This window comes from Gavia stellata, chromosome 1, assembly GCF_030936135.1.
Source record: "Gavia stellata isolate bGavSte3 chromosome 1, bGavSte3.hap2, whole genome shotgun sequence".
Lineage (NCBI taxonomy): Eukaryota > Metazoa > Chordata > Aves > Gaviiformes > Gaviidae > Gavia > Gavia stellata.
The window spans coordinates 65656161-65669177 of record NC_082594.1 but is presented as its reverse complement, the minus strand read 5'-3'; the positions used below and the strand labels follow the sequence as shown (position 1 = coordinate 65669177).

At 40.0% G+C, this 13017-nt stretch overlaps 1 protein-coding gene across 4 annotated transcripts in view; it reads right to left on the bottom strand.

Moving 5' to 3' along the window:
- Positions 1-13017, bottom strand: part of ARHGEF7 (Rho guanine nucleotide exchange factor 7) — a 128787-nt gene that overhangs the window by 74826 nt on the left and 40944 nt on the right. For 3 of the 4 annotated variants that reach the window (XM_059821235.1, XM_059821907.1, XM_059822609.1), the window contains 2 exons: positions 3639-3723; positions 824-954 (listed from right to left, as the gene is read on the bottom strand). The exons of the other annotated variant lie outside the window; for it this stretch is intronic. In XM_059821235.1, the coding sequence (XP_059677218.1) occupies positions 824-954; positions 3639-3723 (216 nt within the window). The remainder of the gene's footprint in view (positions 1-823; positions 955-3638; positions 3724-13017) is intronic. 4 annotated transcript variants of the gene reach the window in all.

Sequence of the window (13017 nt, the reverse complement as noted above, 5' to 3'; positions counted from 1 at the left end):
TTCAGTAATCCAGCTAACAGCTAGTCCCCCAAACAGTTGCATCAGCAAAACTGAGTGGGTGGTGAACAGCAGAGTAGAAGTTGGAATTAGTGGCCTAGGGCAAGAACATGCAAGGGCTCTGCTACCAGAGAAAACACATCAAACCACACCTAAGAAAGCTTAAGCAGAGCACTGTGTTTAAAGTTTCAAATAGCAATCATCACATAGTTCAAAACAGCCTCCTTGAAGCATGGAAAAAGCAGTTTACAGTAGACATCTGAACGCTCCGTGCAAAACTTAATCGCTAAAAGCACCTTTCATCACAGTTACAATGCAGTACTCCATCCTGATTTTGGCTCTACTGTAAAACAACTGCCCGTACCACTCAGTTACCTGAAGGCTAGTTGAAAGATCCACCTTGAAACATAACAGAAAACAGGAATAACTACCAATACTGCCAATATTAAAAGTACCACCTTTGCTGATGTTTGAATATCCTTCAATCACCATCCCTAAACTCACAGGCATGGAGAAAATTAGGTTTTTGCCTTTGAAAAAGCAAGTCCTTATACTGAAAAGTAAGAAAGAAATCCAGTAAGATACTGCTTATGCAGATAATATGGAGTGGTAAGGAAAAAAAATAATTACAAGTTCACAGTAAGTTGCATGTATTTTGGAACATCATAAGACAAGCTGCAAAAATAGAGTGTCACAGGCTTGAAATACAGACATGAAAGAGGAAACACAGTTACTTTGCTACACTACTGTTTACTTAAAAATCTTGTCAAAAGGGGAAAAAAAAAAATATCACACCACAGCATGTTTCATTTCTTCTAGAACTTACCAAACTCCGATACTGTCCCTGAAAGAGTTTTGAAGTTCTACCGTGTAAAGACTGGGATCCCAGAGAATCGAAAGATTTTATCCGATGAGATGAGGGACGTGCACATACAGAGTCACTGCCCAGCCCTATGTCTGTAGGAGGGGAAAAAAGAAAGTAAATACTAGAATTTGAGAAATCTGCATGTAACTTCTGCTTACTTCTGTAAAGCTCATGTGCTTAAAGCAGATTTGATGTATCTGTAGTTGCTCAATAACTCAAGACGAAAAGAAATTATAGTAATAAGTGATCTGAAATCCTGAGACCCTGGCAGTTTCTTCCCCACACAGACAGGAAAACAATTTGAGCTGTTTAGGAAGAGGAGGGTTAGGGTTGTATTTCTCCATTCCTACTCACTACCAGCCTATTTAAAGGTAATTAACCAGCATCATTTTAGCTAGTGGCCAAGAATTTTGAATGCATAAAACTTGCTTGAAGTAAAGCCAGCCACATCTGTTTCTTAGCTCTTAGCCCCCACCACCACCACCACCTCCTTCTCAATTAAAACATTCCTTCCACTGTCTTTTTTCCTGTGTTCCTTTGGCTCATCCCTTTTTTGCCAACAAAGCTATTTTTTCTTCTTTGGAGGGAGGGGAAGAAATAGGAGGAGTAGAAAGGAAGAAAGCTGCTTGCTTGAAAGAATAACACCCCCCCAAAACCTCTCTCCTCTTTCATTTGTCTCTATGCTAAGAAGCAGGCCCATTTGTGAGATGTTCATCCAAAGGGCAGCATTATGCGCTGTCAGGGTGCTGCTGGGGTCCCTGTGGTCTGGGAGGCATCGACGGGGTGGCAGGGCAGGGCTCATCCCACTGCCCCAGCCAGGAGCAGGGCACTGGGGCAGCCCCAGACATCAGGCAGGCACCTCCCTGGGGACCGGGTGTCAGCCAACCCCTGGGTGGGGTGTCCTCATGCAGATCAGCAGGCCACAGCCAGACAGGGGCTGGGCTGCACTGAAAGCAGCTCCTAAGGGCCAGGGGTCAGTGCTGGCCGTGGTGTCCTGCAGTGCTGCTGGGAGCCTCTCTTTCCATTAAAATACCAAATAAACATGTTCAATGAATTTCTCAATGGGACTACTGTCAGGGAAGACTTCAACTTTGCTGCTAAAAACTCCACAATCTTGACTGGCAGCAGAATGTGTATGTTTGACAATTGCTAGATTTCACAGAAGCTTCACATTTCTATCCATCCGTACAAAGATTTCCAGGGTTTCTAAGAACCTTTCTTCTTCTCCACCATTATCTCAGCTTCCCTATACCAGTTCCTCTCCCCTTATCTGTCTACAAACAGCAACTGGTACCTTGATCCTACCCCTCCTGAACTTAAAGAATTTGATGGAATGTGAACATGTGTATACCTGAAATTCTTGCAGACCCAGATGGGGATCTGAAAGCCATCCTCCAGTACTAGAGTAGGGAGACAGGGTCTAAAATGCCTTCTACACAGGCACCCAATTAAAGAAAATTGTTTGGAAGAACAGTTGGTCAGGAAGATTTATGCAGCTCTGCTTGCTCCTAGAAATGAGGCAACACCACACTTTGCATGTGGTTTTGATTTTTGGTTTCCATACCACCCCTTCCCTCATGAAAGGGATCAGCCTGTGTCCTTTCTAAGGCCAGCTGCAATTGTGGCTTTTTGATGTGGGTATTAATCTGTTGATGTGTGGACCAAACAGCCATACTTTTCCTCCCCTTTAAAGACAGCTATAGTCAGTGTACAGCAGCTTTAAAGAGGTACTGAAATGGTTTACATTTGCACTTGCAGTTAAGATGAAAGGCAGTATCTTCAACTGGTGTAAGTAGCTTCAAAGTCATCAATGGTATTACTCCATGCCCATTCATTTGAACTAAGATTTTGGTTGTAAAACTCACTCCTAAGGGGTATTTTCAGATGCAAGGAGGAAAAAAAAAAAACCACCCCACTCCACCCCAATCCCTGTTGTAATGGAATTTTATAAAAGGTGGCAAGATACTTACCATATTACTATTAAACAAAATGACACTGATCCACCACTGACTTTTCTATCAGCTTCCTTTTCCTCCCCACATACAAATTGACAAGCATCGTCCATTTTTAAATCATATATCTCTCTCACCAGACTCTAACCTGATGACCATTACCAGCAAAAAGGGCCACCAATGTTAACATTTCTTGACTGTCCCGGTGTCCAGTTGACATCGTTTAGTACAGCCTCACCCTACAACAAAGCATGGACATCTCACCCGTGTACTATTTCTACAGCTCTCTCTTTCCCCCAAAGAGCTTGAGGCAAGTGGTTTGTAACTTCTAGCTGCTACCTAAATGAAACATGCATGGACTAAGGGATCAGAGATGTTGGCTAACCTTTTGTTACTGTCAAGAAAGGACAGTGCTGGGGAACGGAGGGATGGGGGTAGGGGGGGGAAAAACACAACAAAAACATTGACAAAAGTGTTCAAATACACAGAGTGGGGCAAAAGTCAACTTTTAGTATTTCAAACTGGAAAAAAAAAGGAAAAAAAAAAGGGAAAAAAAAAAAAAAAGATGGGGCTTTTTCCTAAGAATTCTTTCCAGCTAAAAGACTCAGCCTTAGCTCCCTGCAAAGCTTCCTACTGTACAAGAGGAGAGAACCCAGAGAGGCCAGTGCCAAAGTCGTAATAACAAACTGCAACAAAGAAACTCTTCTATTAGAAAACACTGCACATGTTCATTTTATCCTTAGTATAGCAACAGTTACAAATATACATTGATTTAAGTTGAAGGTAAGGTAAACAAGCACCAGCACAGAGCAGAGTCTACTTACCTGCAGTCACCTTATTTAAAGCCACAAGAGAGCTGAGAACTTTGCTGAAATTCTGTCCCTGATACAGGTCATTTGCATCAAAAGTCTGAAAACAAAAGAACATACAATAAGTCATAGAAACAAGCCTTTAAACTAAGCATTTCTATGCTGTCATGCAAACCATAACTGTAGAAGCTAGTGCCTGATCAAGGTGTCAGTCTTTCAGTGGCTGTCACGGACCAGTAAAACTGGGGGGGGGGGGGGAGGGGTCCCTTTTTTAAAAAAAACAACTTATTTTTAAATAGAAGAATACAGCAACAGCTGCATTTGAGAAGAAATTACGAACATAAGCTAAAAATACCAAGTGCCATTTAAATTATAGGAAAGTTGAATAGAACGTAATTATCAGAAGACAGAAGCTTTCCTCAATTTGGCTAAAAAAGTTACTGGGTACCATTACTCCTGGCATACTCTTCGTTTTCTGTAGCAGCTCATAGGCACTGTAGCTGATCGTTCATAAAATATTTTTTTAAAATTACTACAAATACTTTCAAGTACTACAACAACATACACGCTATCTCTATTCTACAAGACACAGAAGAACGTAGCATTCCTGAAAATTAATGAATTTTACGAAGTGTGAGGTTGCTGGATAGGTTAAATGGAGAATGAGGTTTGGGAAGGGGAGGTATGAAAGCTGTGAGTTATTTTACTTTTAACTGTGGGAAAGAGATCCAAGCCTCAAACTACCCTGTAGGAAACACTCCAGTAACTTTCAAGCGCTGGGTGATGACATTAAACATCTGGATTTTCAGGGGGAAAAGATGAGATTAAAAAAAAAAAGAGAGACCCATAATATTTGCCTGAGGTAATGGAAACACTCATCCGAAGTCTCATGAAAATAGCTCTTGCAATAGATTCTGCATAGGTTGAAAGGAGTCACAGTATTCCCTTGTGCAAGACTAGAAAGAGGACAATAAAAGACAGCTATTACAGTTGTTCCAACTGATTTAAGAAACAGAAAGAGATTCAGTTTCCTGCAGTGTAGCAGCTTTTATCTAAAAAGTCAACAAAAACCTGTTTATTTTCCTCGTAACAGACCCATCCCACAGGCACTATCAGAAAGTCTGTACCCCAGAATGCAGCCTTCAGAGGCAGGAGAGGAAAATCCCACATTCTCAGGGGAGAAGAGAGGAAGGGACAAAGGAAGGCTGGGAGGAGAAACAGGGAGGCTGGTTAAATCCAAGAGAAGTGAAAATTTTCATGAAAGCTACCTAAAGCAACCACAGAAGGGACTGCCAGAGCAGCTGTGACTGGTTATGCGATCTACTAGCAAAGGTAGAGCAGATTTGGGAAACATTTAATGGTAGTATTATTCAGTAAGAAAAAAAAAATCTCCCAAAGCATTCACAGTATTTGAGGTACTTGCATATGCTAACATGGACATTTTTTTCCCCTCAGACTGAGGATCATCTCTGGTCCCAGCAAGCAGCAGTTCTACCTCGGCTGTACAGGTGCTGACATCTCTCAAGCTCAGGTAGTGTATATACAGCTCAGAAGAGCAATGCCACAGAACAGACACAAAAATCAAGCAGATGTGAACGCTAATATACTCCAAACAATTATCACTCACATAAAATAAGTCAAATAACTATTTCACCAAGTTTCACTGGGCTACAGAAAATTTAAATTCTACTCCCATTTATTTGAAGCTGTAAGGAGTAAGAAGAGGGACGAGGGAATTACCTAGATCTGAATTTGGTAGAGTTTTTCCTGAAACATGAGGAAGTACTTAAAAAACTATGCGCATAATAAAAGACATTAAGCAAATAAGAAATTATCTGATTTTACACAAAAAGACTAAAGATATGTTAAGTTTTATTAATAGCATAATCTATAATAGAGAAAAGATACCAGTAACGTGACAGCAGAATACATAAAAGCAAAACCAGACTGGAAATAGCTTAACCACTGCTCAAATTGGGGAGGGGGGGTGGGGAAATTAAGATGTTATGGAACAAGAAAGCATGAGGAATGTAAAATTTTCATTGTTAGCTATATGCTTATTGTGGTAGCTTTTAAACAAGCAAATGCAAAGCATGAACACAATCACAAAATAATGGCTCTGATCCCCCAAAAAAAGGGAATACAAAACATGGGCACTTGTGCAGACACCAGAACTGGATCAGAAAGGTACTACAGCGGAGAGAGAGAACTATTAGAAAAAAGGCTTGTTTAAGAAAAAGGTTAGAAACTATAGCTTAAACTTACAAAAATAAAAAAAAAATTAAAAACTCTAAATCCACTTTAAGCTCACCTTCATTCTGGATTCTGCTAGAGCCAAGAGCTCTCCGAAGTCAGGCTAACTGGAGAACAACAGGATGCAAGGAAGCCTCATTTCCTGCTACACCGAGACTATAGGGGATACCAATAATGATTTGATTGGATCACCCCAACACGTATAGTGCCATAAAAAAGCCTGTATCCAGGACACGCATCCAGTCTGCTACTTCACAGGAAACAACACAATGGGAGGATACAAGAAACGTTTGCTTCCTTGCAACTTTACATAAAAGAATTCTGACAGGAAGCCACCCTCAGCACGTTTATGGCCAGTATGTTCATTAGTAGCATTTGACAGAGGATGAGGGGGACATGACACCCTCCAGAGAGATTTTCTCCTAACTTAACAAATGTTTAAGAATAAACTAATCCAGAGAGATAAAAAGTGAAGGAAAAAAGCTTAGGTGCTTTAAAGTTTTGAGGCTAATTCATTATGAACTCAACTACTTGATCAGTTTCAAAAAAAGAAAACAAAACCAAAAAAACCCACAAACCCACACAACAAAAAAAACCCACCAAACACTCACACCCTTCTTCTATCTTAGTGGAGGATTGCTTATTTCAAAATATATTTGAAAACCGTCTCTGACATGAGTAAAAGCATCAAGATGCTTTAAGAGGAGCTTCCATGGGATTGCCAGAGAAAACAGTCTGCTCCAGGTTTCAAGAGAAATCCAACTTGCATGTGGACTACCATCTTCATTCTGTATTTACGGACAGATCAGCTGTGAAAACTGACTCTTTAAAACATCATATCTTGATGTGAGAAAGAGTCATTCAGTAACTTCCCTAGTCAATGTCACTGGATGACAAACATCCCCCCCATACAACACCCCCAATTCTGCAAATGCAAGAATCAAGGCTGAGATCCAAGTATCAAGCAAAGTTATTTTCATATTGCAAACTCTTACCACATAGAAGATAAATTAGCACGCAGACCTTCCTATAATACTAGCATAACCCACTTCTCGAATCATGTCAGAAGTACAATGTGAACTCAAACTTGCACATGCTTACAACAGCTCTTAAAACCTAAAAATGCAAACACTTAGAAAGATATTACCTTGGAAATACAAAGGTTTGTCTTTTAAACTTTATGTGACAGGCATATATAGACATTAAACAAGGCTTTATGGAAAAATATTTCCAATTCACCCTTGCTTTCCAGGCAAACAACCTTTTTAACTCTGCAGAGACTCCACCTGTGATGAAGTTCACCCTCTTGTTCATCCAGTCCTTATCTTCCACTACAGTCATATAAAACATTAGTCAGGATGCAAGTATAAAACAGTCATAAATCACATCAGATGAGGACCCAGCCAAGCCAAATCTTTTGAACAAGCTATTTAAACGGAATACCTTTGTTTTTAAATTCCATAGAATTGACCACCTGCAGATATGTCTTATATAAGCATTAACATGAAGCACACCTATTAAATAAAGACAGACCAGGACTATATTGGGAGCTTTACACTGGAAACACTGAGCAATTTATAAATAATTAGCTGGGAATCAATGAACATCAAGCTTAGCACGGTTATCCCAGTATGCCTCTTATACGCCTGTTCTCCTGTTCTTTTAACATCTTTCTCACATTCTTCTGTTCTCTCCTGGATTCAATGTCTGACACATCAATATCCCAGGCAGATACTGCATTCTAGAAACAGTCCAGACCAAACTGAGTAATAGCAAGGGGGTTTACGTGATCTATAACACTACGCATTCACTCAAGAGCACACCGTCCCTTTCGGTCACAGGACACTGACTGCCAAAACCTTCTGATTGCCTACCCTGACCCACAGATTCTGGCTTCCCTTTCCACACCCCCCACCAATTTCCAATATACACGCCTGGCTTTGCATAACTATGCCTGCATTTTTTGCCTCTAGGATTTCAATCAGCTTCAAACTTTATTGGTAACAATTTTATGACCTCTTCCAGGTCATGAATGAAACACTAAATAACACAGTTGAGTACCAATGGCAACAAATCCCCTATATAGCAAGGTGTACATTGGATGGTCATTCCACATTTGTAATTGTATTAAAGCCTATTAATTAGCCAGTTTTTAAATTCATTTCGTATGAGCCATATTGATTTTTCCATCACTGACATTTCCTAAACACCAAATGAAATTCCTTAGAGATCCATTTCATCCACATACTGGTTGTTCAACTAGCAAATCTATCCTCTCATTTTAAAACAAGACCGACCTCTGCATGCAGCTGTTTTAACTCCATCACATTCAAAATGGCCATGGTAATACTTCAGGTCATTTTAAGTCATCTAAACCACTAACCCTGAGTGGATGGAGATTTCTGTTCAAACAGTTTTTATGATATCATAGCAATAAGGAAATAAAATTAAGATAGCAATGCTCATCCCTCATAACCCTGCAACAACCAGTACCTACTGAAATTGGAAAAACGTGAACTGAGGAATTAGTGAAAAAAAAAAAAAGGAAATTAGAAAACAAGGTTGAGAATATACCTGGTGAGGGCAGACTAAGGTATATAGTAAGCCTGCAGCAGCTTTCTTTTCTTCAAATCAGTCAGTTTCAAGGCCTCAGGTATCCTTTACACTATTTTATTCCCCTTTTCTAGCCCATTAAGTCAGAAGCCAGTTACAGAGGAAATATTTTTCAATTAAGGTATTTCTCCTGATAAGGCAAAATCCACAACTAGAGACAGGAAAAAGTCAGGGTTGGTTCAGCCAAGCTTTCAGGCAGACACTTTTTCTTCCAATGTGTCTTCTACCAATCTTAATTTGCTTGTATCCTTAAACCACCAGAGCATCAGTAAGGCTGTATCCAACAGTCATAGTAAGAAAAGTTCATATATTAGTTAAGAGTAAAATACAAAGGTTTTTCTTAGTAAGTATTTCCTTGCTAGACTAGTGCCTTGAATACACACAGGTACAGTATTCCCAGTGAATATTACCATTTTAAGCATCTGTCTGACAAAAATAGACCACAGCTTTCTTTACAGCACTGCACCATAAACTGCAGCAGCTGAGGAGCTGACTTATGAGCAGCCCAGACATCTGTGCAGCCCAGACAGGGCTGCCACTGCTAACTTCACCAACCAGCCCCAAAATAAGCTGTAACCCCTAGGCTGTGTGTACTAAACTGGCAGGACACTTTCCAGCTCAGCTTGGTGGCCTCAGGCCCCTAGCACAAAAGATTACGAGAACACTGGCTCGCTCACCTGGAGGAAATGAAAGGAAACAAGCAGGGTGGCTTGGCAAAGCACAGTATGACCACGTACAACGTGTCGCTCCACCTGTTCCTAGTGCACACGCTGCGCGGTTTTGGCCACACAAGCATGAATAAACAAGTGGTAGAAAAAAAAAAAAAGCAACTCACAGTTAGAAATGGGTGACCTTCTTGAAAAAAACATTAAGAACCTCCAACACCTTGCTTTGTTGTGCCACCACCCCCAGTGTATTTCTACCCCTAGAGCAGCTGGCAAGGGGAAGCCACAGAGGCCATCCACGATCCACCCTTCCGTGAGGACACCTAATACACCCAAGCTGGAAAAAAGATCCCATAGGTAAGCCTACGTACAGAGCACAAATTTCTTCATTTATTCTCACATTAGGTCAGCTGTAAGTGGAGCTGAGTCTCATTCAGCTATTATGCAGCAGCTGTTCCTCTAGCTGTGAATTATCATCTGAAAGCTGCGGCAGTAGAAAGGAGAGATAAGAAAAGCTGGGAACTATGACAACTGAGAGAGGAAGGGAAGGGGGGGGGGGTGGGGGGAGAGATTATTACAAGTGTTCTGGAAATTTCTGAAGCATAATGTTGCCCGAATCTAGTATGCACAGCACAAGGGAGAGCTAAAAAAAAATAAAGTTCTGTTTCAAAAATTAGAGACTAAAGACAAGAGGAAAAGTTTGAAAATAACTGGGAGAACAGACCTGCAGTGCAGGATTTCCTGTGTGATTTGGTACCAGTTCACAAGAGAAATTTAAAAACTCAGTGGTAAAGAATATATAAAATTTAAGAAGATATCTGGAATAAATTTTACTGCTCATATAAAACCTGTTCCTCAAAACTTAATTGTACTAAAACCACCACATCACTTAGCTTTATTTGAAAGTATTAGTAGTTGTAGTAATTAAGACCTAACATCTTACCTACAAAAGCAGGCACAACCAGCAATGAAAATGTATATAGAAGTTTGTAGTGTCTGGGTGCACATCTGTGTGTGTGCATGTATCCAAATACACATTTATGACACAGGTTAAAAAAAATTGTTTTAAGAGTCCCTGAAGATGTACTAAAGCTTTCCAGCTCCAAGAATATTTTGTTCAAACCAGCTGCAAAGCACTAATGATTCTGCAGAGCATTAATTTCAAATACTATGCAACATTTTACCTAAGACACTGCTTCAAAGTCAACATCTAATCATTGCCAAAAATAAACATATACAACTTATTTTTCAAACCCCAGCAAAAATGGCATGGAAAAAAAATCTACACAGAGAAATACTAAGTTCCTTTTTGGAGATGAACTGTACAATTTCTGAAACTTTCCAAATCTATTTGTTTTTAGAATGTGACACAGCAAGTTAGTATCCTCAAATGAATTCTTTAGTAAGAAAGTCACAGAATTTGGTATTTTTAACCATAAACTTCCAGTAGTAGCAAACCAAGATGTAATTTAAAAAATAGAAAGGTTAGCACTGCCTACATTTGTATAAGCATGTAAGAAAACATGAGCCTGTTCCAATTTCTACCTGCACAGCAAAACAAGAACTGTATCTCTCACACATTCATCCTAAATCACTTTCAAATCGTTTTGTAGGTTTTGAATCTTATAGATGATACCACACTGTGATAATCTCAGCTGCCACTGAATGAGAGACATTCAGTGGCATACAGTATTAATACATGATTGAGTACTAAGGCTTAAGGAAGCTCACACTCCTGAACTACAGGCAGAAATAAAAGTTGTTGGAATGAAATTACCGAAGATAAAATTTGATCCAGACACTGAAGTTGAGATGCCTCAATATGTGTCAACACAACAGGTTACACCTACTTGTCTAGCCAAAACAAAGAACTGCATAAGCACCTTCTAGTGCCAAGGAAGAGAGGCACCTCAACAGGGAAACTTGGCCAGAAACATACCCTGAGGAAGATTCAGCTCAGTAACTCACCTCTCTTTCTGATATACACAGACAAGAACTGTGTAAACTACTCTCCTAAAATAAATCAGGAAACACAGCTGTGGAAATCCAGGCCAAAATACATAGGGAATACTGCGTGTACGTAAGAAGACACACAGGACTGAGAAAAAAACCACAAAGTACACACTTGGAAATAAATACAGACAGCTCTGCTATGAAGCAGAGTAAGCACGCTGTGGTAGAAATGGTAAAACTTAATTTTTGGCTAATAAGTGCACAAGCCATCACAGACTGCCAGTGCATCTGATAAACAAGGACATGGTTAAGTAGTCATACATTCTGTGGAAAACCACAAGTGAAAGGTGAAGAATATCCTACTGAACTACAACTTACTTTTCTTTCTAAGAATAGGAACTGAAAACTCCACCTTATCCTTCTCCTAATGGTCCAATTTCTAAGAATGAAAGAACCAATGCGTTTGAATGAGGAGTAAAAACTAGACCCAAGCACTTCACTCCTCTTGAAGTACAATGTCTACCTGCTCAGATTAAGGCCTGCTGTACAGAATAACAATGGTACATTCAGATGACCAAGACTAGGTGCTCAGTTAACTACAAGTTACACTGCTTTCCTAAATTTGCTGATGGGTTCTACTTAATCTTCTGTGCTCTGCTAAGTCAGCTGTGTACCCTAGCAATGCTCCAGAGGTCAAAGCTCAAGTCTCCACGCTGACAGAACTGCCTCACGAGAAACCAGCAAGAAGTTTCCCAAGAGTGTCACAAAGTATTTTTCTTCCTGAAAGTGACTGTGTCATCAGACCCTGTAATGAAAAAACACATATACTTCTGCAGCGCTTATCAGCATAGACACTACAGAAAAATTGCAATGTGTCAGTAAACTCTTCCTAAAAAGAAGGCTCCTGCTTTCATAGCATTTCTTTTAGACACCACAGATGACAAACTTACTCAGTACCAAAGGGTGTGAGTGGACTAGAAGCCAAAACTGCCATGGGGATTGGATATAGTGCCACAGCTAATAAAAAGACTGGCCCAAATTTTAGAAACAAAAGCAAACAAACAACAGCAAAACCCACAGAACTAACAGGAGACTTTCCCAAAATACACAGGCTGCAGAGAAGAAAAGCAGCTTCTAGGTCTCACATTTCCCACCCCCCCCCACCAAGAACAATCCTAACATCTACTCCAGGATTGTGTCTCAGAGTAGACATACTTAATAAAACCAGTTTCATCTTGTATGAATAGCTCATTAAAGACCAATGTAGCAGGAGAAAGCCCATGAAGTCAGTTTTTAGGCTTTTCTATGAGAAAGATGCCGACAACTAGTTTGAATTAGTTTGTCAATAACTTGCAATTACAAAAAAAAAAAGAAATGGCAGATTTTGGTCTTACAAATTCAGGTGATACTGTAACAGTATCAACTCGTCGCCTTTGCAAGACTACGATCCCCATTACATGTGAACAACTGCAAGTCATGGGAGTAGCTGGTCACCTGAGTGGCTGCACTTTTTTCTTTTTTTAAAATCACAGTAGTAAATCGTGGGTTTGGGAAGCTACTCATTCATCCCACAGCTTCAGACCCTGTTCAACCCACCCCATTCAACACTGCCATGAAGGACAGCATGGAGAAAACAAGCCTTCTTGAATTCCAGTTTAGAGGATGTCTATCATGCCCTGAAGTACTAGGTAAAGTTCACAGGCAGATATCCACCTTCTCCTCTGTAATTTACAGATAAATGTCATACTTGCAAGCAACGTTACTGTAACGGCATCTGCAAACTGTTTCCCACCTTACAGACATACATTATGGCTCCATCCTTTTCATATACCTACAATTTCTTCCTGACATTTCTTTTCCCCCCCTCAATAATAAGTTAGAAAGAAACAAGTTTAAAAAAAAGCCTTAAT